Genomic DNA, 23,763 nt, shown 5'->3' on the forward strand with positions numbered 1-23,763 from the left:
GGACATGTGAAACAATGGTGTTCTGTTGGCATGGCTGAGCATTTGAGAGAGAGTGCATGGAAGGAAGCTTGAATGAACGTGGTGATCCAGGGGAGAGGAACATTGGAAGGAGAGGCCGAAACCAGAGAGGTGGACCCTTGTGGAAGGCATCTGAGAGAAAACGTTATTTGGGAGAAGATTCCAAAGTGAGTTCTTCAGGAGTGGAGATTGGAAACCCTCATGTCAAAGACAGAGTTCAGTGAGACTGGTTGGCTCATGGTGTGACAAGCGTCTGGGGGGAGTTGAGAGATCCATAGCATCTGTTTGGGGTGGTATTTGTCACTTGGTTTCAGAGTGTGGTGTGTCTGACCATAGATCACCTATTGGTTTACATGGACCATGTACTTACTGTGAACATTAATGTATAAGATAATTTTTGTAACTTGTAATATCCTTACAAGTCTGCATACATCTGTAAAGGTATAGTTGTGGGTGAAGGAGTATTGTAATATAGTTAATCTTTTCTTGTTTAATAAATGTTTTATTCTTTTGTTAAAAGTTCATCAGCTGACTCCTGTGACTCTGTTCAGAAGCCACTCTCCAAGTATCTAAACAAAAATTAAAAGTTAGGATCAGATCTGTCAAGCTGGGTTACACCCTGAGATCTGGCTTGTCCAGTAGTAACATCAGCTGAGATTATAACACAGACAAAACTGTAACATAGCAATGGTGTGACTTAGGGGATGGTTTGGGTACAATCTAGGTACATTCCCACAATGGGGAAAGGTAGAGCAACCAAAAAGCTTTAGATGATTAAAGAGGTAGAAGGAAAGATGAAGCAGATTTCAGATTGATAATACAAATGAGAACCAGGCTGAAGTTCGAAACTTTAGTGGGGATGTGAAAAAATAAATGGGAGAAGCAAAGAGAGAGCATGAGATGAGAATGGCAGCTAAGTAAAGCAAGACTTGCATTTATATAGTGTTTTTATATAGTTATATAGTGACCAATGCCTCAAAATATTGGCCAGAGGAGAACTCCCCTGCTCTTCTTCAAATAGTGTCATGGGATATTTTGTATCCACCTGGGCAGGCAAATGGGGGCCTCAGTTTAACATTTCATTCACCTTTGACAGTGCAGCTTCCCCTCAGCACTGCACTGAAGTGTCAGCCCTGAGTTTTGTGCTCAAGCCCTGGAGTAGGACTTGCACCCAGAAGCTTAATACCCAGCGGTGAGAGTGATACCAACTGAGTCATGGCTGACACTCCAGTGACATGAAAGGGAATCCAAAGATCTTCTCTAGCCATATTAATAGTAAAAAGGTGGCAAAAGGAAGGGGGAAGGGGTAATTATAGACCAAAAAGGGATTGATACATGAAGTCAGGGGGCATGGCTAAGGTATTAAATGAAACTTTGCACCTGTTATGAACAAGGAAGAAGATTTTTCCAAAGTCATTGTGAAAGAGGAGGTAGCTGAGTTCCTGGATAAGCTAAACATTGATAAAGAGTTGGTACTAGAAAGGTAAGCTATCTTTAAAAATTGATGTCACCAGTTCGGATGCTTTGCATTTGATGATATCAAGGGAAGTAAGGGTGGAAATTAGTGGAAAAGGGTGGAAATCCTGGCCTTAATCTTCTAATTCATCTTAGATACAGGGGTGGTAGCAGAGGATTCTAGAATTGCAAATGTTACACAACTGTTTTTTAAAAGAATGGGTGTAAGGATAAATCCAGCAACTAGAAGCCAGGCAGTTTAACCTTAGTGGTGGGAAAGCTTTTATAAATGATAATCCAGGACAAAGTTAATAGTCACATACACAAGTGTGGATTAATCAAGGAAAGTCAGCATGGATTTGTTAAAGGCAAATCATATTTAATGAATTTGATTGAGTTTTTTGATGAGGTGACAAAAGGGGTTATTGAGAGCAATGGGGTTGATGTGGTGTACATGGACTTCTGAAAAGCATTTGATAAAGTGCCACATAATAGGCTTGCCAGCATAACTGAAACCTATGGAATAAAAAGGACAATGACAGCATTGATGGGGACAATGGCAGCATTGATATAAAGTTGGTTGAATGGCAGGAAAGAGAGAAGTTGTTTTACAGACTGAAAGAAGGTATACAGTGGAGTTGCCCAGTGGTAGACACTGGGACCAATGCTTTTCTTGATACATATATTAATGACCAAAACTTGGGTGTATAGAGCAGAATTTTAAAATTTGTAGATGACCCAAAACTTGGAAGTATCATGACTTGTGAGGAGGATGGTGGTAGACTTCAAGAGCACAGAGGTAGCAGGCTGGTGGAATAGTTGAACATGTGGCAGATGAAATTCAATGCAGGAAAATGTGAAGCTATGCATTTTGATAGGAAAACCAAGGCTAAACAATATAAATTAAAGGGTATATTTCTAAAGTGGGTGCAGGAATAAAGAGAAAAGGCAAATGGGATTCAAGGTGTAGAGTACAAAAGCAAGGAAATTATGATGAACTTTTTTGTACTTTAAGCCCAGGATCCCATACATACTTGTTTAATCACTTTCTAATCCTGCTCTGGCACCTTAAACAATTTGTGACATGTACCCCAGTTCTCTTTGCTTCTGCACCCACTTTAGAAATATACCCTTTAATTTATATTGTCTAGCCTTGTTTTTCTTACCAAAACGCATCACTTCACATTTTCCTGCACTAAGTTTTTTGGGAGAACCTTTAAAACACAGCCTCACCTGGAAAGTTGAGTCAAATTCTAGGCACCACATTATAGGAAGGATATGAAGGCATTGGAAGGGTGCAGAAAAGATTTATGAGGATGGTTCCAGGGACAAAAGATGAGTTACGTTGATAGATTGGAGAAGCTGGGGTTGTTCTCTTGAGAGATGAAAAGGTTGAGAGGAGATTTGATAGAGGTTTTCAAAATCACGAGGGATCGAGAGAATAGACAGAGAGGAGCTGTTCCCATTGGAGGATGGGTCAAGAACCTAAGGACACAGATTTAAGTTGATCGACAAAAGAACCAAAAGTGACATGAGGATAAATTTCTTTTAGACAGTGAGTGGTTATGATCTGGAATGCACTACCTGAGAGTGTGGTGGAGGCAGATTCAAATGTGGCTTTCGAAAGGGAATTTGAAATGAACCTTAGGAGAAAATTCGACGTTGAAAGAGTGGGGATTGGGATGAGCTGAGTTGCTCTTGCAGCGAGCTGGCACATGCCCGACAGGCTGAATGGCCTCCTTTTGTTTTGTAATCCTTCTATAATTTTATAAATGCATGTCCTTTCTTCATTTTTGCATTGGATCTGTGACATGTTGATTCTCCTTGTATTGTGTCAGACCTGTCAACTCACCCACCTTCACAAGGGGTGGGGGGGTGGGGGGGTCAACACTGCACTAAGGTGGTTTTGGCACCCTAGGTTGTGTAGAAGCAAAGAATAAAATAGCCACAGATGCCCACTCCAGGTTTCTACCTAGAGCGCCAGGTGACGACAGTGTCGGATGGGTGGCAATGCTTCCTCCGGTCTGAAGGTAACACATGCTGACACTTTCTATTGAGTCTTTAAATACTAGAGTGACTGGTCTTTGTGAGATCAAATATTGGCCTATGGGCAATAGAGAGAGATCAGAAAAAAGGTCATTTGGAGAAACAAGTAGCAAGTGTAACATTCCATCTGTCCTCTCCCATCCATTATCCTGTACTGTGCTGAGGGTTGCCATTTCAGAAGTAATCACTCTTTAACTTTGCTGGTAATTACTTCACCAATCTAGGCCAAAGTGAAACTTGCACTGCTTCAATGTCAGTTACACACAAAGAATTTCTGCTTCCTCGATATCTACTTTCAAAATGTAAGCAGAGTGGCCCTGCTAGCTAGGCTATCCTGACAAAGTTTACCATGAATCATCATCTGGTGCCAGGATTCAGATCAGCAAGGCCCAGATTTGTACCCAACTACATCAGCTGATCTTACCTGGGGCTGTGGCAGTGCACACCAATTTGCCTCAGCAGTGCCCCTTGGCTAGGGTGTCAGCCATGCTTACTGGTAACAGTCTCACCGCTGAGTCAATGGGCCGTAAACTCCGTGCTTCCCAGTGTCGGATTTGGGGAGTACCCCAAAGATGCACTGGGGAATCCTTAGTGGAAATTCCCAAGTAAGGGTTTGCATGGCAATTGTGCACATTCCCTCTGGACAATTGCGCTGTGCTGGGAACCATTCAAAAATGCGGTTTAAATCACAAACTTCAGATGGTTCCGACAGGGTTACACCAATAGTTACTCCAAAAAAGTTAGAAGAATTAAAACCTCTTCTAACTTCTGGGTAACTATTGTAAAGACCCAGGCTGACCCCATGGGACTCCCCCCACACCGCTGGACACCTCCCATGTGACTCTCCCCATGTCCCCGAACCCCACCCCCACCCACCCCAACTCACTTTGATGCCTCAACCCTCCCAGCGTCTGACCCACCTCCACCCTTCCCACACACCCTAGACCTCAGACCTCCCCCACCCCGCCCAACCTCGGACCCTCCCAACACCCCCGGACCTCGGAGACCCCTACCTCCCATGGACTACTAACACACCCCCACCCCCTCCCCGCACCTCTGACCGACTTCCCCATCCAGACCTCCGACCTCCGATCCCCCCAACCCTCACACCCACCCTCCTTGAATCTGTCAGAGCTACACTTTGCTGGGGTCTTTAAGGAGTTTTTCGATGCAGACCCCAAGTAGCTTCGGCAAACGGAAGGGTCAGAGTGATTTTCAAGACCAGCTAAGTGTGCATTTATTTCTTCTAATTCCTGCGGGCCAGTGCTTTCCAACGCTAGTCAGAAGTTACAGCCCAAAATGTTATAGATTTGAGGCCCATTCCAAGACTCGAGTGCAAATATCTAGGCTGCCACACTAGTGCATTACTGAGAGAGTGCTGTACTGTCAGAGTTGCTGTCTTTCAATAAGACATTAAACAGAAGCCTCATTTATCCTCTCAGTTGGGATCTAAAAGATAAAAACAAAAAGTGCTGGGAAAATTCAGCAGGGCTGGCAGCATCTGTGGAGAGAGAAACAGATCGAGTCCAATATGACTCTGCTTCAGAACTTTTTTTTTGAGGGGAGCAGAGAAATTAAGGTGGCCAATGTCATGCTGACAGTTCTCAATAAAAACATTAAACGTGGGTAAGAGGCCAGAGGGAGGGATGTAAGTGGAGGGAGAGCACTGGAGACAGATGAAAGGATCTGTTGAGCGGTGGGAGGAGTCCTGTCCAAAGAAATCAATACGGAGGTGAAGGTGACTGAAGAAGAATTCCACATTCAATGCTCAAAATTCAAGGGGATAAAACTGAGTCCTTAGCTGAGCACAGATTGTTCAACGTTTTGAAATGAAGGTCAGAGGGTATAGTGAATACATGGCGAGAGGGGGATTAGAAGAAGGGATGGGTTCAGAGGGAAGGGAAGAAGAGGCAGGATCCTGAGTGGCATCGGTACCCATAAGTTGTTGGAGCTTGGGTACCTTCATGTCTGAAAGGAAGAGAAAAGGTTTCTTGTTAAGACGTTGGATGAGGTAAAGAATGCAATGAATGTGGGGAGCAGGACAGCCTTGAGTTAGGGTGAGTCGGCGCTGCTGATGAGAGAGGTCGAGTGGGTACATGTGACAGTGCATGGCACTTTGTATGGATCTCAGGCTGTAGAGAAAACAGCAGTTTGAGGAATGTTGTATGTCTTGGAGATACTTGTAATCGAAACATGGAGGATGGAACTTCAGTTGGAATCCAGGTGGGGTAGGTTGGAGTTGGAGACAGTTACTGAAGAAGGAAATGTGGCTGTGAAAGCCAGTTTTAGTAAACAGCTCATCAAACATTAGGAGGGAAATGGAAAGCAAAGTAGGCGAACATAGTGGAAGAGACCAACAGAAATTCCATCGGCGGGAACAGCAGAACTTCTCCAAGGTAGGCATTCCTGGAAAAGTGGCAGTGAATTAAACATTAAAATAAAGGAAAAATACTGCAGATACCTGAGATCTGAAACAAAAACACTAAGTGCTGAAAAATCTCAGTAAGTCTGGCAGCATCATTGGAGAGAGAAACAGAGTTAATGTCACGAGTCCAATGTGACTCTTCTTTGGAACTTCAGTTTGAATAATTTTGCTTAATTTTCAGGATCCCATGGCCCTATTTTAAGGTGAACAGGGAAATTCTCCCTCTTGTCCTGATCAATAGTTCTGCCTAAGCCAATATCACTAAAACAGATCATCTGGCCATTATCACATTACTGCATGTGAGACCTTGCTGTACACAAACTGGCTGCTGCATTCCCTACACAACTACAGTGATGACACTTCAAAGCTCCTGCATTGACTGTAGAGCACTTTGGGATATCCTGAAAGTTATGAAAGATGCTATAAAAATGCGAGTCTTTCTTGTTCAAACATTAGAAAGATTGAACAATGTAAGTACAGACACTGCAAGGCAATTGTGTGAAGTCCAAATTTTCACCGGGACAGAGAGCCTGAGGTCATGAATGGGCAAAGAACAGGAAAATATCGACCTTTAGCTGAAAATAGATCAATGTCAAATAAAGGGGGTGCAGTGTAGATTTTACTTCTGTTTTTTCTATTCTGATACTTTACTAACATCATATATATTGATTTGGATGACGCTGACTTATCCCTCATCCTGCTCAGGTGTATAATGGCCAACATTTATGAGCTGTGAATCAGTAAAATCTCATCGGTACAACCCAACCTTGGCAAGGAGTGATTTTCAGTTAAGCAATCCTAATCTCTCCCACCTCAGAGTCAGAAGGTCGTGGATTCAAGCTCCACTCCAGAGACTTGAGCATGTAATCCAGGCTTACACTCAGTACTGGGGAAGTGCTGCACTGTCTGAGGTGCCGTCTTTCAGATGAGATGTTAAACTGAGACTCAGTGCCCTGGGTATGATTGATTGAGTGTCACTATTTCAAAGAACGGGGAGTTTCCCTTAGCGTCCAGACCAAAATATATTCTTCAACCATCACCTGTGCCCACTCTTTGAAACAGCTAACCGATTAATCCCACTGCATCCTTGATCTTTCATCAGAGCCCTGCACGTTTCCTCTTCATATATATTTGCAATTTTCTTTTGAAAGAGAATACATGTCAGATGAGGAAACAGTCAGACTCAATCATGGTATCTATTTATTCTTTCATGGGATGTGGCATCTCTGCCATGGCACCAGCATTTGTTGTCCATCCCCCATTGCCCTTGAACTGAGTGGCTTGCTAGGTTGCTTCAGAAGGCAATCAAAGAGTCAACCACATTGCTGTGGGTCTGGAGTCACATGCAGGCCAGACAAGGACAGCAGGTTTCCTTTCCTAAAGGACATTAGTGAGCCAGATGGATTTTTATGACAGTCAATGATAGTTTCATGGTCACCATTACTGAGACTAGCTTTATATTCTAGATTTATTGAATTTAAATTCCACCAGCTGCTGTGGTGGGATTTGAACCCACATCCCCAGAGATTAACCTGGGTTTCTGGATTACTAGCCCAGTAGTGTTACTGCTACACCACCATCCTATCACCTCCTACTCTCCACTGCCAACAATTGTCTTCAATTTTGATGAAAGGTCTCTAACTGAAGTGATATTCAGATGCTGATTGATCTGCTGTGCCTAGGGTCGGCTCATTCAGCTACCAGCATATGGGTGTCTATATCCTCAGTTTCAGTAAGACAGGATTATTGGGGTTGTGGGTGTGGGCGCCGTTGCGTAATATGTCCTGTTATTTGAGGATTGGAACTGTCCAGGTTTGCATGTCATTCCCATCAGTGTGAGGACACAGCAATGTCACTGTAAGAAAAGGGTCACAGATGGTAGTCTCATTCCCTGATCACCTCTGTGACGCACTGATTTATGTTGGCTCCCAGTCCAGCAATTTACCCATTTAAAATTGTCATCCTTATGTTCAAATCCCCCCACAATCTCACACCTTCCTATGTCTATAACCTCCTCCAGTCCTACAACCCTCCAAGAACACTTCAATTTTTGCAACTCTGCTCTCTTGTGAGTCTGCCTATTCCTTTGTCCTAATTGGCAGATGCCAGATGCCTGGGCCTTAAACTCTATAATTCCCTCCCTGAAGTTTCCCAAGCTTCTCGGCCTCTCTCGGTTGCTCCTCCTTTAAGATGCTGTTTAAAATCTATCTCTTTGACCAAGCATTTGAACATAGCCTTATTGCTCCTTATGTGACCATCAGATTCTACCTGAGAACATTCATGGGCAGTGCCTCTGGGAAGATTTACTACGTTAATGGAGAAGGAGAGTGAGGGTCACAATGATAAGGACTGAATGGAGGAGAGGGTGGGAAGAGGGAGCGTGATACTGGTGGATGAGAAGGAGGTTCTGGAGGGAAGTGAGAAGGAGAGGAGTGAGGGCAGGGTCAGGAGGAGGGAAATGAAGGGAAGAGAGTGAAGAGCTGAGGGTAAGGTGCAAGGAGTGAAGAGGAGAGTGATGACAGGGTGAGGAGGGGGGAATGAAGGGAAGTGAGGAGCTGTGGGGAAAGAGGGGGCAGGGAGTGAGGAGGTTGAAGTCAGGGTGAGGAGGAGAGGAATGAAGGGAAAGGAGTGAGGAGGACAGTGAGGCAGGGTGAGGACGAGAGTTAGACAGAATTTTGATACACAAGGGAGTCAAAGGTTATGGGGGGGGGGGGGGGGGGGGGGGGGGGGGGGGGGGGGGGGGGGGCGGGGAGGGGGGCAGCAGACAGCAAAGCAGAGTTGAGACACAACCAGATCAGTTCTGGCCTTAGTGAATGGTGGAACAGGCTCGAAGGGCTGACTGGCCTATTCCTGCCCCTAAGTCCTATGTAGAGGAATGAAGGGAAAGGAATGAGGAGCTGAGAGCAAGGAGGAGGAAGGGAGTGTGGAGAAGGGGATGAGGAGGGGAGGCTGAATAGGATGGGGTGAGAATAAGGGAGTCAAGAGGAGGGCTGGTGGTGATGGGGAGGTGAGTAGAAAGGAGTGTGGAGGACAGGAGTGTCTTGGAGGAGGGGAGTGAGGAGCATGGGGTGTATGAGGAGGTGGAGGAGGGGGTCTATGAGGAGGTAGAGGAGGGGGGTGCAGAGGCTGGTTTTGGTTGGTTAGTCTCAGGCAGCATTCGGAAAAGGCGTCTGCAATGGCGGTGAAGAGTTAACCAGGCGGAGGAGCAGCAGAGCAAGGATGAGATCAGGGATTGGTACTGGGAGCAGCCGCAGGGAGAGGGAGTGTGAGCATCCATCGCCCTTTAACAAAAGCGGCAAGGAGAGAGCCTCCCCTTTGCTGGGGATTATCCAGCGACCAAGGCTCAGCGTCCCCTTAGAATCTGCATCGCTCTCAAACCCTGCATCGAGCACACACCAGGACCGAGGATCCTTTCATCCGGCTGTTTTTGGCCATTGGATGCTTTCTGAGGCTGGATCTGGGAGGATTCTGCACCATTCAATGTGCCGCCAGGCTGATACATTGCAGTAAGGTCTCTGGCCAAAATGAACAACTCCTCACCTCTAAAACAAAACTACTGATAGAATTTGCAACCGCTAAATGCATTGCAGCTGATGGATATGAGGATGTAGCATTCTCCTGGTAAAGTTATATAATCCAATGAATACATTATCTCAGTGTGGAGGCGTCTGCACGGCAAGGTGCAAACCTTGGATTTCTCTCTGAATTTGCACCCTCTTCCCCACGGCCCGGTTAAAGGGAGCCAGCATCGGCTTTGCAAGCCCCCAGGGATGGTGGACCCTGCAGGGAACGCTAATGGAGAGGCAGCGGTGAACGGGGCGGTAGGAGGCGAGGGGGAGATGCCGGGCAAGGGCGGTCTGGAAGCGGCTGCAGTGCTGAGGCAGGAGTCGCCGATGTTCCGCCTGGACCTGGACAACTTCAACAGCGCCGAGGCCGAGGGCAGCCGCTATGTCCTGACCAGCCCCCGCTCGTTGGAGGCGTGTGCCCGGTGCGGGGTCAGGCCGGTCGAGCTCCTCCACAAGAGCGTCAACGAGTTGGCCAAGGAAGCGCCGGCCAGGTCCATGCGGGTGGCGGCAGGGCTGTACGAGGTGTACGAGAGGGAGAGGCGGAGGAAGCTGAGGGACTGCAGGGAGGAAAGGGAAAGGATTATCCGGGAGGAGAGGAGAAGGAGGATCTGTGGCCCGGTCAGGAACAGCTTGCCTTCATCCCCAGCTCCCAGGACTAAAAAGACCCAGGCTTTGGATCTGAACAGGTCCAAGAGCCATTCTATGGAGTTTTTGCAAAAGAAGCAGGACAGCAACTCCACCGTGACATCCTCTGATTCTGGGGCCTCCTCCTCCTTCAGTGGTGACACTTGCAAGGACAGGCACAGCTGGTTAAAGGTAAGTCCCAGAGGGAGGGCAGTGACTGGGCTACATCCCACCATGGGGAAAAGCCTCAGCTTAGGGGACCTCTGCCACTCTCCGCAGACCGCCAAGAAAGTGGCCAAAATGGTCAGGGAGCTGAAGAAGAAGGGGCACGGGGAGGTGTCAGAGAGGGACAGGAAGATCGCCGCCCTCATGCTGGCCAAGCACCAGGAGGAGACGATGATGAGCCACCAGAGCCACCGAGCCCAGGTGGAGTGGGAGACGCACAGGAGGAGGGAAGCCATGAAGAGGGAGATGGAGGAGCGCGAGAGGCAACGGGCCCTGCTGCAATGTCAGAAGATGTGGGAGACCAGGCTGGAGGCCAGGCGCACCAAGCTGAGCCAGGAGCAGAAGGATGCGGTCATTCTCAAACAGCAGCAGTCCCTCTTGCAGGAAGAGAAGTGGCGGCTGTTGGCAGGCAGCCAAGAGCTGCAGAGGAAAGGTAAGCTGGAACATGCCAAACTTGAAGCTCAGGAGAAGAAGATGCAGCAGGAGGAGCTCCTCAGGGCTAAGGAGTTGGAGTTGAAGATGGACCTCGAGTTTAAAGACCAGTTATTGCAGCAGAAGCTCACCCTGGCCAAGCAGAAGAAAGTGGAAATGGAGGGGAAGCAAGTGAGGGAGAAAAAACTCTCTAATAAGGTCGAGAAGCTGAAGCACGAAGCTGCCTTGAAAGAGGTGGTCAAGGAAATGGAAATGGAGAGGAAAATGCTGAGAAAATCTCTGGATCAAAAACTAGCCAAGTCTCAGGAGAATTACGAGCATCTGATGGAGAAGAGGAACCGGGAGCTGAAGGAGAGGGCCACAAAAGAAGAATTACAGATTCGAAGAGCGAGGACAGCAGCAGAGCAGCACGAGAAGGAGCACAAGGAGCATTTGGAAGTCTTAGCCCGAGCTGCGGAGAGGAAGCTTCAGAATGCAGCACAGGTAGCCCAGGAAAAGATTAATCAAATAAGCCGCAAGGCTGTTGAAAGCAGGACAGAGAGAGAAAGGATCCACCGGCTCAACAAAATCAAGTTGGAGGAAGACGAGGAGTCCAAGCGGAGGGAGATCCAGCACTCGATAGCGAAGAAACTGGAGAAAAGTGAGCGGATCTTCAGAGAGAGACAGGTTGCTCTGGAGAACTCGCGTTCCTTGGCCAGAGCTTCCTTCCAAATCCGAGATAAGGTGCGCTCGGAAATAAACACAAGGACTTTTGATAAGATGGCCCTTGAAGCAGAACTCCACGCCCACCTGGACAAAAAGTAGGCTGGGTGAGATCCCTTTCTGGACTTCTGTGCTAATCTTGGGAATTAACCCAAAGGATGCCTTTTTTTTTAAAAACTGTTTATATTTCAGGAAATTCAGTGTGCTGTGTAGTCTACCATGTGCATAATGCTTGATGTTTTAAAGGTGTACAGAGCACAATTGAGCAATTGGGTAAATGGTTGCTTTCATTTACAGTTGCCTTTATCAGGCCTTAACACATACTACTTATTTAGTTGGTAACATTGCTGACTGTTTGGAAGATCCTGTGCTACTCTCATGGGTAACCAGTGTTGGTAGTTACTCAACCTTGGCTGTGGAAGGGATGTTTGTCGTTCTATACAGTGTGACCAAGATCCCTTGTAACAGGACCAACCTATACAGCACACAGTCACTGCATATCTTTGATGGTTTAAAAGTTACTGTTTAAATACTAGAATGTCTTTTCTTTGGCCTAACCTTGTTCTCTCAAACTGCTGAGATCCTCACAGGAGATCCTTTAGCTGGTCTGTTTACATCAGTTTTGATCGAACAAAAACAGTGCAATATGTTTGACTTTTTGGATTTACAGTGAATGGATATGTTAAGTGAAAGTAAGTTGTTAAAAAGTTAAGTTCAGTTCCACAGTTAGTTCAGATTGCAAGTGAATAGAGAAATAAACTCAGGTACTGGGAAGGGCAGGAAGAGGGGAAAGGTGGTGGTTCAGTGAATGGGAATGCTAACATTTCAACTCAGGAATGTGTCTTCGAATCAGACCCCCTGAAAGATGGGATTTTGTTTATTCTCAGGTTAAGGTTCCGTTCTGAAATCAGTTATGATGCCTTTCATCTAGTTAGCAGAACAGATATGACCACTTTACAGAAATATGGGGAATGATTCTCTTGGATTCACCGCCCCCACCACTCCCCTCCTTTTCCCCCTAACTTCTTGTTTTTTCCTCCGATATTCCTTCCCTTTTTGAGGATGGCAATTCATGCAGGGATTGAGTTCCACTTGCTGTCTGGTATCTCATTGGATCGGTGACTTGAGGGTCAGGAATGATGGGAGCAGGTACACTCCAGTGATATGGCAATATAATGTACATATATACTAAATATACCTTCACCCTGAATGCATAGGTGTGGGGTTGGGTACTTGTCAATACGCCTAGAGAGATGGTTAGTGGGTTAACCAAATTTCTCGTGGCTAATCAAGAATCCCCCGGTGTTCTGGTTATGTTACTAGACTGGTAATCCAGAGGAAATGAGTTCAAATCCCACTGTGGTAATTGCAGAATTTGAAATCAGTTTAAAAAAACTTCACTGGAAACCTGCCTATATATGTGACTCCAGTCCCATGACAAACTCTTAATTGCTCTCGGAAGTGGCCTAGCAAGGCACTGTGTTGTGTCACCACCTTCCCAGGGTAACTAGGGTTGACATATATGATGCCACTGTCAGTCATATGATGCTGAACATTGTGAAATCATCAGCAAACATCCCCACTTCTGACCTTAAGATGGAAGGAAGGTCATTGGTGGAGCAGCTGAAGGTGGTTGAGCTGAGGACACTACCTTGAGGAACTCCTGCAGTGATGTCCTGGAGCTGAGATGGCTGACCTCCAATGACCACAACCATCTTCCTTTGTGCTAGGTATGACTTCAACCAGTAGTGAGCTTTTCCCCTGATTCCCATTGACTCCAGTTTTGCTAGGGCTCCTTGATGCCACACTTGGTCAAATGCTGCCTTGCTATCAAGGGCAGTCACTCTCACCTCACCTCTGGTCTTGTCCTGCTGGCACTGGGATTCACTCAGTGGTGGTTAGATGCCTTGCCATGTGGGAAACCTGAAAAGCAAGCCTTGTTGGGGTTTTTGGCAGGGGAAATCTCTCATTCAAAGGAAATCAGTGCCTGATCAAGGGACCCAGCTTCAGGAAGGGGTTTCTTGATTGTGAATGAGTCAAGTCAACAAGCCTAAAGTTAAGGAAGACAGTGAAGATGACCAAAAGCTAACTATATCAGAGCCAGCAATGTAGGAAGCAGCTCACTGATTTTTTTTTACTTTTTCCCGGAATGTGGGTGTCGCTGGCTAGGCCAGCATTTTCATTCCAAATTCCTAGTTGGCCTAGAGAAGGTGATGGTGAGCTGTCTTCTTGAACTGCTGTAGTCCATGTGGTGTAGGTACACCCACAGTACTGTTAGGAAGGTAGTTCCAAGATTTTGAACCAGCAACAGTGAAGGAACAGCGATATTCTTCCAAGCTAGGATGGTGAGTGACTTGGCGGAGAAGAACTTGCAGGTGGTGGTGTCCCCGTGCATCTGATGCCCTTGTCCTTCCAGGTGGTAGTGGTTGCGGGTTTGGAAGGTGCTGTCGAAGGAGCCTTGGTGAGTTGCTGCAGTGCATGTTGTAGATGGTGCACACTGCTGCCACTGTTCATTGGTGGTGGAGGGAGTGGATGTTGAAGGTTGTGGATGGGGTACCAATCAAGTGGGCTGCTTTTTCCTGGATAGTGTCGAGCTTCTTGAGTGTTGTGGTAACTGCACTCATCCAGGCAAGTTAATTTCTAGAGAATTGTAATTGTAAAACGGAGAAGTTATGTTAAACCTGTGGAGAACTTTGGTTCGACTGGACTCTATTCTTGTCTCTATTATAAAAAGGATGTAGAGGCACTGCTGAAGATGTGAAAAAAAGATTTATAAATATGATAGCAGGCTGAAAGGTTATGATTATTTAGAAAGACTGAACGAGCTGGTGCATTTTTTTCTCAAAAAGAGAAAGCCGAGGGTTGACCTGATTGAGATCTTTAAATTTATGAAGAGGTTTGATAGAGCAGATCTAGACAGGATGTTTCCGGTTGTGGAAGAGTCCAAAACTAAGGGCCATAACTCTAAGATAGTCACTAATAAATCCAAAAAGTCATTCAGGAAACCTTCATTATCCAGAGAGTGGGAGAACTTTGAACTCAGCATCACTTAGGCAAATAAAGTAGATGTATTTAAGGGGAAGCCATAAGCACGTAAGGGAAAAGGGAGTAAGATATGCTTATAGAATTAGATGAAGTAAAAGGGGAGGAGGCTCGTGTGGAGCATAAGCATGTGGAGCATATACCAGTTGGGCCGAATAGCCTGTTTCTGTGTTGTAACTTTTATGTATTTCCATGTTTTGCCTCTTTTTGGGGCTACACTATATATTATGCAACCAGGCAGTACCATATTGCTAGATCTCCCTGGCAACATGGCTGCCCATCACAAAGCTGGCTGAACCTTTTGGAGGAAGTTATGAGGAGGTCAGGGTCCAACATAGGATGAGGGGAGAAAACGGGCCCCGTTATGGTCCCCATTTTTCAGGGCACACAACCAGGCCAGAAAACTGGTCGATCTTTCAGACGTGTCTGATGTTGCACAAGCCATCCAGTAGACCCCTTACAAATGTAAATAAAGAGAAAAAAGAATGACTTGCGTTTCTGAAAAGCCTTTCATGAATTCAGGACGTCCTGAAATGTTGTACATTCAATGAAAATTTTTTGGAATATAGCTATTGTTGTAAGGTAAGAAATGCAGCAGAGAATTTGTGCACAGCAGGCTCCCACAAACAGCACTGAAATAAAGGACCAGGTAATCTGTTTTTTCTAGTGATGATGGCTGAGGGGAAATTATAGTCCAGATCACCAGGGAGCAATCCCCTGTTCATCTTTGAAATATTCCCGTGGGGTCTTTCAAGTCTACCTTTCAGGACAGACGAGGCCTCAGTTCAATGTCTCCTCCAAAAGACTGCACCTCTTGCAGTGCGTACCCCCCCACCCTTGTCCTGCACTGGTAGTGTCAGCCTGTATTATGTGCCCTAGGCACTGGAGTGGGGCTTGTACTCATTACCTTCAGACTCAGAGACAAGACAGCTCCCCACTGAGTCACAGCTAATACCTGAAACACTGCCAAATATGAAACTCAGCTGTGTAGCCAAAGATTCCAGTTCTGACTCTTCTATGACCAGGGTATAGTGTCTTTGAGACACTAATAATAATATTATAATGTAATTGTTTAGGCTACCTTTAGTTTGTGCTATTTATATTAATTTGACTACTGGATTATTAGATTACCCTCTTAAAGAGACATTTCTGCAGATTCTAGTTAAGTGACACTGGGGTACCTAGTACCATCCTAGACCATTTGGTCTACTCAAAATGGGTCCACGCTTGACTTTTCTATGATAACCTTGCCTAGTAATGTTGAGGCTAAATCTAAAACAAATGAGGACTCCTGCCCTAAATTACCAGTCTGCGATTACTATTAGAAAGCATGCAGGAAGGGAGATAGTAGCATCGTGGTAATATTACTGGACTAGCAATCCAGGGCATTAGTCCAGTGACACGAGTTCAAATCCCACCATGGCAGCTAGGAGAGTTTAAATTTAATTAATGAATTAATCTGGAATAAAATGTTAGTCCCATTAATAATGATCATGAAACTACCGGGTTGTTGTTAAAAGCCCATCTGGTTCACTAATTTCCTCAGGGGAGGAAATCAGATGGCCTTACCCAGTCTGGCCTACATGTGACTGCAGATCTAGAGTAATGTGGCTGTCTCTTAACTACTCTCTGAAGTGGCCGAACAAGCCAATCAGTTGTATCAAATCGCTAGAGCAAAAAGCGCTATGGGTCTATATACCATGTGGACTGCAGCAGTTCAAGAAGGTGACTCACCACCACATTCTCAAGGACAGTTAGGGATGGGCAATAAATGTTGGCCCTTTGAGCGACACCCGCATCACAAGTTTGAATAAAATAATGGTTGGGGATGAGTAAATGATGAGGGATACCTCCTGGGTTGAAAACGTCTGCTCTCTCCTGCACCTGGGCACTTGCAGCCTGAATCTCCCTACACGTTTAGAGTTAGGCCATTTGTGTGGCCTCGAGATGGCCTTTGGCACAGAACAGCTTCCTGACTGAAGCCTATACCCAGAAGCAGGGGTGGGATGGAAAGCCAGCTGGTGTTGGCCCGAGAAGCCTATAATGGCTGCTGCCTAAATCTTTAAATCAAACAATGATTGCAATTAACCGATTAAAAAAAGGTAATAAGTGCCCCCTTTTTAAAGGGCACCACTAATGAGCTGCAACAAAAATTTAAAGGAAATTTAATGTCAAATTAAAATGACCTGCCCTGGGGATTATAAAGCATTCCAGTGCTCTGGTGCCCTTTGGTCACAGAAGCATATTGGTGGACAACATGTGTCCCATAGAGGGGACATCAAGGTGTAGATGTAACTATAGAAGAGAGACAAGCACTTGGGCCCAATGATCACCTCGAGTACCTGCTGCCTGGACCCTCAAATAGTGGAAGAGGGGCTGCAACCTCTCACGATCCACGAGTACATGAACCATGGACTCATCCAGGCCAGGAGTCTGAGAATCAACTTAGGTACTTGCTGCACAGGACCACCCTGTGCAACACCAAGTCCATGGCTGCCATCTTTGGAGCCTTCTGGCTGCTATCCAAACCCAGCAGCCAGAAAGCTTTCAGCACCCCACTGGATCTGAATGGGTTCCCTTGGGGCAAAAGGAAAGGCTGCTGAAATTTTCGGCCCTTGTTGTCTTACTGCCTGTACCTAACAGACCCTACAATCTGAGGGGGCAGGGAAATTAGACACATTGGCCACAAACTGCTTCTTTTGGGGTGAAATTGTTATTTGCAAAAAGGGCTCAGCAGCTGCCCAATTTTCCTTCCCATGCGTGAGATACAGGCTGCCGATTCACCACGGGCCTGTTTCGTGTTTCTGGATTCACCCCCTATGTGTTTGGGTGGTCCTGCAGCAAATCTTCCAGAGAATGAGGGCAGGGGGCACAGAATGCCCCCTCACCACCTCATTAAATGTCCACCCTCTAGTCTGCCTCCCACCCACCCAAGCAGAAAGCCATTTTGTATTGTAAAAAGGTCTGGAAACTCAATGCAGCAGTTCTCCCCGCACCCCCACCGGTCCCCAGCTCTTTCCTTCACCTGCTGGCTCCCCTGGGCTTTGCTGTCCAGGCTCACACATGATAAACTGCTAAATGAACAAAGCATCGAGTTGCCAACCCTCCAATTGTAGATTAATTTTCTGGACACTCCTGTGAGCAACTCAGGGAAACCTCATTGGGGTATTAAACAGAATGATATGTTTGGTTTCTTTTTCTTTCAGCACTTTTATTTATTAGTCATAAGAAATCTAGGAGGTGGAGAAAGTGCTGTTTGATTGGCCACTGCTGTAGGATATAAGAGGCTGAAACCTCCAGGGATGCATCCAACCAAAGTTGGGCACCCCGGCAACGCACAGCAACCAAGGAAAGGCAACCTGGAACAAGAACAGAAAACGCTGGAAATACTCAGCAGGTCAGGCAGCATCTGTGGTGAGAGAAACATAATGTTTCAGGTCGCTGACCTTTCAGCCCTTCCCCAGAATTATAAAAAGGTTAGAGATGTACAGCAACCGGTTTTTAAGTAAGTAAGTAGAGAGGCAGGGAGTGGTGGGGGTAAGGGGCGGGGGGAGAGCAACAGGGAAGATCTGTGATAAGGTAGAAGGCAGGAGTGATTAAAAGGAGTGAAGGTGCAAGATGTAAGGAAATGGTAATGGGACAAGTAAAGAAACAAAAGATGGTTTTAGAGGAGGTATAAATGGGAAAATCTTTAACGACATCAGCCATCCGAAAAAAGGGCAAAGATTACAACCTGAAATTGTTAACACAGTGTCGAGTGCAGAAGGCTGTAAGGTGCCTCATCAAAAGTTGAGGTGCTTTTCCTCCAGTTTACCTACAGCTGTACAGCAACTTACTTGTGTTTCTTTCGATTTAGTAAACTGTATTTGCTGCTCACACTGTGGCCTCACTCACACTGGGGAGACCCAATGCAGACTGGATGACCGCTTTCTGGAACACCTTTGTTCAGTCCACAAACGTGACTGCGAAACTCTAGTCCCCTGTCATTTTAATTCTCCGTGCCACTCCTACTCTGATCTCTCTCTGTCCTCGGCCCCTTCCACAGTTACAAAGCAGCTCAACTAAGCTTGAGGAATAGCTACTTATTTTTTGATCAGGCACTCTACAGCCTTCTGGCCTCAAATTTGAGTTCAATAATTTCAGACCCGTAACCTCTACCCATTTTTTTATTTTCCCAGACAGCAGCTACTGCTGTTGAAGACTCTGCCAATCCCAGTTACACTTCCTCTTGACATGTATTATTGTTTCACAGACCTGAAGCGTTCACTCTGCTTCTCTGCTCACAGATGCTGCCTGACCTGCTGAGTATTTTCACCATTTTCAGATTTATTTTGGATTTCCAGCATCTGTAGTATTTTGCTTTTGTAAATACAGCCTGGCAATGGTCAGGAGTGGAAATAGACAACAGCAAAGATGTCAGTGTGCCCTAGCTGTGTTGCACCCATGCTGCGTCTCTACTGTTAGTTGCCCCTGACAACTGTAAGAGTCACTAAGAGGGGAATGAACGCTCAGGTTTTACTTACTGTGCACTGTACCATGTAGTTATCTGTTCTTTATGGAGAATTTTGATGCGTTTTGCTTTCTAACTTCAAGCTATTTATTGCGTGCTAAACTTGGTGCTGACTGGGACTTTGGCTGTGAAAATGGCAGGTGTATTGAACTGGTACAGAAATAAAATGTTGTATTAATATTGCTGCTGTTCAAATGTTTCTTTTTGAAAAAAAAACCCTTGCTCCACTAACTTTTGCCTTCCCCCTCCTGAAAATGAAAGAACTTCCATTTGTATAGCGTCTTTCACAACATCAAGACATCCCGAAAGGTTTCACAGCCAATTAAGGAATTTTTTTTGAAGCAAAAGCCCTGTATAAAGGAAGCCCTTGTGGCACAGCGGGTAGCATCCCTATCTCTGAGCCAGAAGCCCCAGGTTCAAGTCCCACTCCAAGACTTGATGGCCACAGAAGCTGCGTTCACAATGTGGCCAAACAGGTTATCAACCTGTAAACACTGCCTCTCCTGCCAATGCAAGATGGCTGCCGATACCTGTCTGTGCATGCATATTTGTCTGAATGTGCAAAAAACTAATGATGTCATTTGCAGGTTGCAGTTTCCAGGGATTGGGATGGGGAGGCTTTCTGAACTGCCTGTTGATGGCTGCAATTCCTCATTACAAGCTCCATATCCTATGTTTGCAGCTCTGGGGAATCTTTCTGGTGACAGGCTGGGTTAAAAGTGAGTATCTGTAAGATATTTAATTGTGAAAGTTATTGTTTGGACAGTAACTTTAGGTCTCTACAGTAAAGATCATTTTTGGGGCCTGAAGGTTTCAGGAAGCCTTCCCTTAGCCTGGGAATGGGAGTTGTGCTCTCCGCTGGAGGTACGTCCTCTGAGGAGGAAGGGAGGGCTCGAAGGGGGAGAGAGGCCAGGAGTCCACATTCAGCCGCCAGGGGAGCCACCTTTGGGAGGAGAGGTGCAAGCACAAGGGGCGCAGGGCCAAGAGGTTGTCCAAGGTGGAAGGGGCCACAGAAGATGCCACTATCCTGCTGCCAGGGTTTACAGGCGGCAAAGCAGCTACCTCAATATGTCTGAGGTTCAGTGCCGAAGGAGGCTCCATCTCTCAAGGGAGACAGTCACCTCTATCTGTCAGATGATAGCTCCTGATATCTGTGCCAACTGTGTGGGTGGACACCCCATGCCAGTGGCGCTGAAGGTCACGGCTGCCCTCCACTTCTATGCCTCTGGTTCTTTCCAGGGCTCGGTGGGTGATATTTGCGGAGTCTCCCAGTCAGCTGTCCACGCTTGTGTCAAGCAGGTGACAGACGCTCTGTTCAGGCGTGCATTGACCTTCATCCACTTCTGCTGTGACCAAGCCAGCTAGACAGAATGAGCTAGAGGCTTCACAGCGATTGCTGGCTTCCCCCGTGTCCAGGGTGCTATAGACTGTACACATGTGGCCATCAAGGCGCCAGCAGGTGAGCCCGGTGCCTTCGTCAACAGGAAGGGCTTCTATTCCATGAACGTGCAGATAGTGTGTGATCACAGGATGCTGATTCTACAAGTCTGTGCAAGGTACCCAGGTAGCTCCCACGACGCCTACATCCTCAGACACTTCCAGGTGCCGGGGCTTTTCAGTGCTCCAGCCTGGCTGGATGGATGTCTGCTGGGTGACAAGGGCTATCCCCTCAGAAGGTGGCTCATGACGCCTCTCCTTCATCCAATATCAGAAGCTGAGTAGCAGTACAATAGGAGCCAGGGCACCACAAGGGCTGTGGTGGAGAGAGCCATCGGTCTTCTCAAGATGCGCTTCCGATACCTGGACCGCTCAGGGGGTGCACTCCAGTACTCCCCAGATCATGTCTCGGTGATAGTGGTTGCACGATGCACTCTCCACAATCTTGCACTGGAAAGGGGGGGATGCAGTGGACGATAAAGATGTCGACGCAGTGGCTGCGGCTGCACACGCTGAGTCCAGCAGTGAGTCCGAGGATGAGCAAGCACAGGGAAGTGCTGAGGGGGTAGACGCTGACCCGGGGCTACTCCAGGGAAGCAAGGACGCCCGGGAGGCTTTAATCCGATGAGCTTTCAGCTAACACACCACAGATAGACCTTCAACACACGCCAGGATTGCAGGCTCCAAACCCAATACCTGAGAGCAACATCTGCCTGGTTAACAGCATTAACTAAAGCCTTTGTCAATAAAGTTCAATGTCAAACAACTCACTCATAACATCATGGGTTCCTGTTCACCTGCAGAAGTAAGAAATCACCCTGAGCCATACCCATATGTCAAAATTTCATGATATAACAAAATGAAGTTCAGAAACCAAAAAATAAAGGTGTTGCAAATCACACCAAGTTGTCATGAACTAATATGGGGCAACATAAAAACACCAGTGAGAAAATCGTGGCGTGCCTAAGGTGCCTTAAATTTACACTTACGGGTGCTACACCTAGGTGCTCCCACCTCGCTGGCACTGGCATCTGAGACAGCCTGCTCACTGTTGGCCTCGATGACCTTGGCGGCCGTCCTCTGGCCTGGGAGCCTTTGTTGGCTCCGCCTGGGAGGGAGCGGCCAGTCCCACGGCTGGCACCTCCCCAGTCACCGCAGCCTCATCGGATGCAATGGTCACTGGCAGAGGGGTGGAGGAGCTGTTGCCCTCATCTGGAGTACCCTGAGAGGAGCCCACAGAGAGGACAGGCAGCTGCTGCACCAACGTGAGGTCACTTTGGACCTCCCTGCTCACTGTAGATGGATCGGCACCGAGCTAGGATACTTGGTGCCCAAACCAACTTACACACTGGCACTGACCAGCTGAGGTCAATGCCACTGTGAGAGCTTGCAGGTCTGAGCGCAACCCCAGGAGGCCCTGATTGGTCTCCTGGAGGAGCCTCACCATGAGACTCGCCACTCTCTCCATGGAGGAAGCATGGCGCTCAGCCATGAGGCTCACTGCATCGGTGATTCTCTGCGTAGACTCCTCCAGCATGGGCACCATGCCACGCATTGCATCATTTATCTCTGCCAGATCCTCCCACAAAACCTGCTGCATTTCCAGCAGTTGATTCCAGAGGCACATCATCAGCCACTGACTGAGCATGTGCCTGGTCCTCTGCAGCTCTCTGATTCCCGGTGCCATGGGTACTCTCTGTCACCGCCTGCACCTCAAGGGAGTGTGAATTGCCTTCACCGCTGTGCCCCAGGACACTTGCCTATGATCTAATTCCCACTGCGGTGCTAGTATCTGCGCTGGTGCCTGCCTGGCAGAGATGATGTGACGCTGAGTGAATACGTTCAGGGCCCTTAGGTGTGAGAGGTGGCCCCTCTGCCTCCTCCTCCCGGCCCTGCTCTGGTGATAATCTTTTAAATGAAAACAATTAAACCAAATCAACAAAATTGGGATAAATCAGGCACAGCCCCTAATTCAGGTCAGCTGTAAAACCAAGGACAAAATTTAAAGGAACCTTACCAACTTTAAATCAAAATGTGATTAAAGGGGTCAACAAAACACCCCAGTCCCCGCGGTGCCCACACTCGAAGGCCTCGAGCGTGTCAGCAGACACCGCGTGGTCCCTCTCCAGGGACATCCGGCAGCGAACGTAGCCGTGGAAGAGGGACAAACAATCGGGCGGGACTCCCCCGTCGATCGCCCGCTGCCTGGACCTGTTAATGGCCAACTTGGCCAGGCCGAGGAGCAGGTTCACGAGGAGGTCCTCCTCCTTCCCAACCCCGTTCCGCACCGGGTGCCCATAGATCAGGAGCGTGGGGCTGAAGTGCAAACAAAACATCAATAAAAGGTTTTTCAAATAACTAAAAAGGGAGTGCAGCCTACCACACACTATGTATACATGGTCCACGGACTCCACAAGACCGCATTCAGTCTCCACAGAGACTATCAAAAATTGCCATTGCTGACTATATCTCAAGTCGTCGTAGCGGGGTATTGGGAAAAGTTTTCAATAAGCAATAATCGCGCCTCGGGTAAACCTCATCGGCTACGATACTGCCACTGCTCTGGTGATGCTGAAGGGAAGAACAAGGACATTTGATTAGTTACAGTGCAGACAATGTCCCCGTGCATCCCTGTCCCCCGGATTATTATGCGCTCATCCTTCCATAAGCAATGGTCAACCCATGTTGCAAACATCAATCACAGAACATTCAGCAGTGCCATGGCTTCTGGGACACACATGGTGACCTGAGTGCTCGCCAAACATACCCCTCACCCCGCCACCCCCCCCCCCCCCCCCCCCCCCCCCCACCCCCCACCATGGCGCCCCAGCCTCACTGTCACCGGTGGACCTGGACGCATGGCGCCTCTCCAGATCCATGACCTGCTGTTTGAATGGAGTCAAGATGGCCAACTGGGCCTGACCTCCATCAGTCCACATCTGCTTTGTGGAATTGTGTGCAGTTTTCTCCTGAAAAGGAGAGAAGAGCATTGATTAGTTCAGCCTCTACCTGGATTCCCATCACATCCCTGCCAACCCAGCCAGAGTGGGACATTGCAGGTCTCCAGTTCTTCATCAACCTGCAGCTGCCTCACACTCACACAAAGAAGCCAGGGCTGATCCCCAACCACCACCGCCCCCCCCCCACCAACCCCCCGGCCCCACTTGCCCAAATGCTGCCTCCATCACATTAGGCACCACATGGCCTAACCTTGCAAAGCAAGGAGGCACAAGCACGTGGAACACAAAGGCCAGCAGATGGATTGGTGCCCCGCCAACTGG

The 23,763-nt window shown here is 47.4% G+C and overlaps 1 protein-coding gene and 1 non-coding gene across 2 annotated transcripts; one reads left to right on the forward strand and one right to left on the reverse strand.

The window, feature by feature from the left end:
• Positions 1-9,714: 9,714 nt before the first annotated feature.
• On the forward strand, positions 9,715-11,595 carry LOC121292293 (coiled-coil domain-containing protein 177-like). Its single transcript, XM_041214141.1, has one exon. It carries the CDS (start codon positions 9,715-9,717, stop codon positions 11,593-11,595), a length of 1,881 nt encoding a protein of 626 aa, XP_041070075.1.
• Positions 11,596-22,910: 11,315 nt separating this feature from the next.
• On the reverse strand, positions 22,911-23,052 carry LOC121292865. Its single transcript, XR_005946357.1, has one exon. It is a non-coding gene; the product is annotated as a U4 spliceosomal RNA (small nuclear RNA).
• Between the last annotated feature and the right edge of the window lie 711 nt (positions 23,053-23,763).

The sequence above is a fragment of the Carcharodon carcharias genome, chromosome 20 (genome assembly GCF_017639515.1).
Source record: "Carcharodon carcharias isolate sCarCar2 chromosome 20, sCarCar2.pri, whole genome shotgun sequence".
Taxonomy (NCBI): Eukaryota; Metazoa; Chordata; class Chondrichthyes; order Lamniformes; family Lamnidae; genus Carcharodon; species Carcharodon carcharias.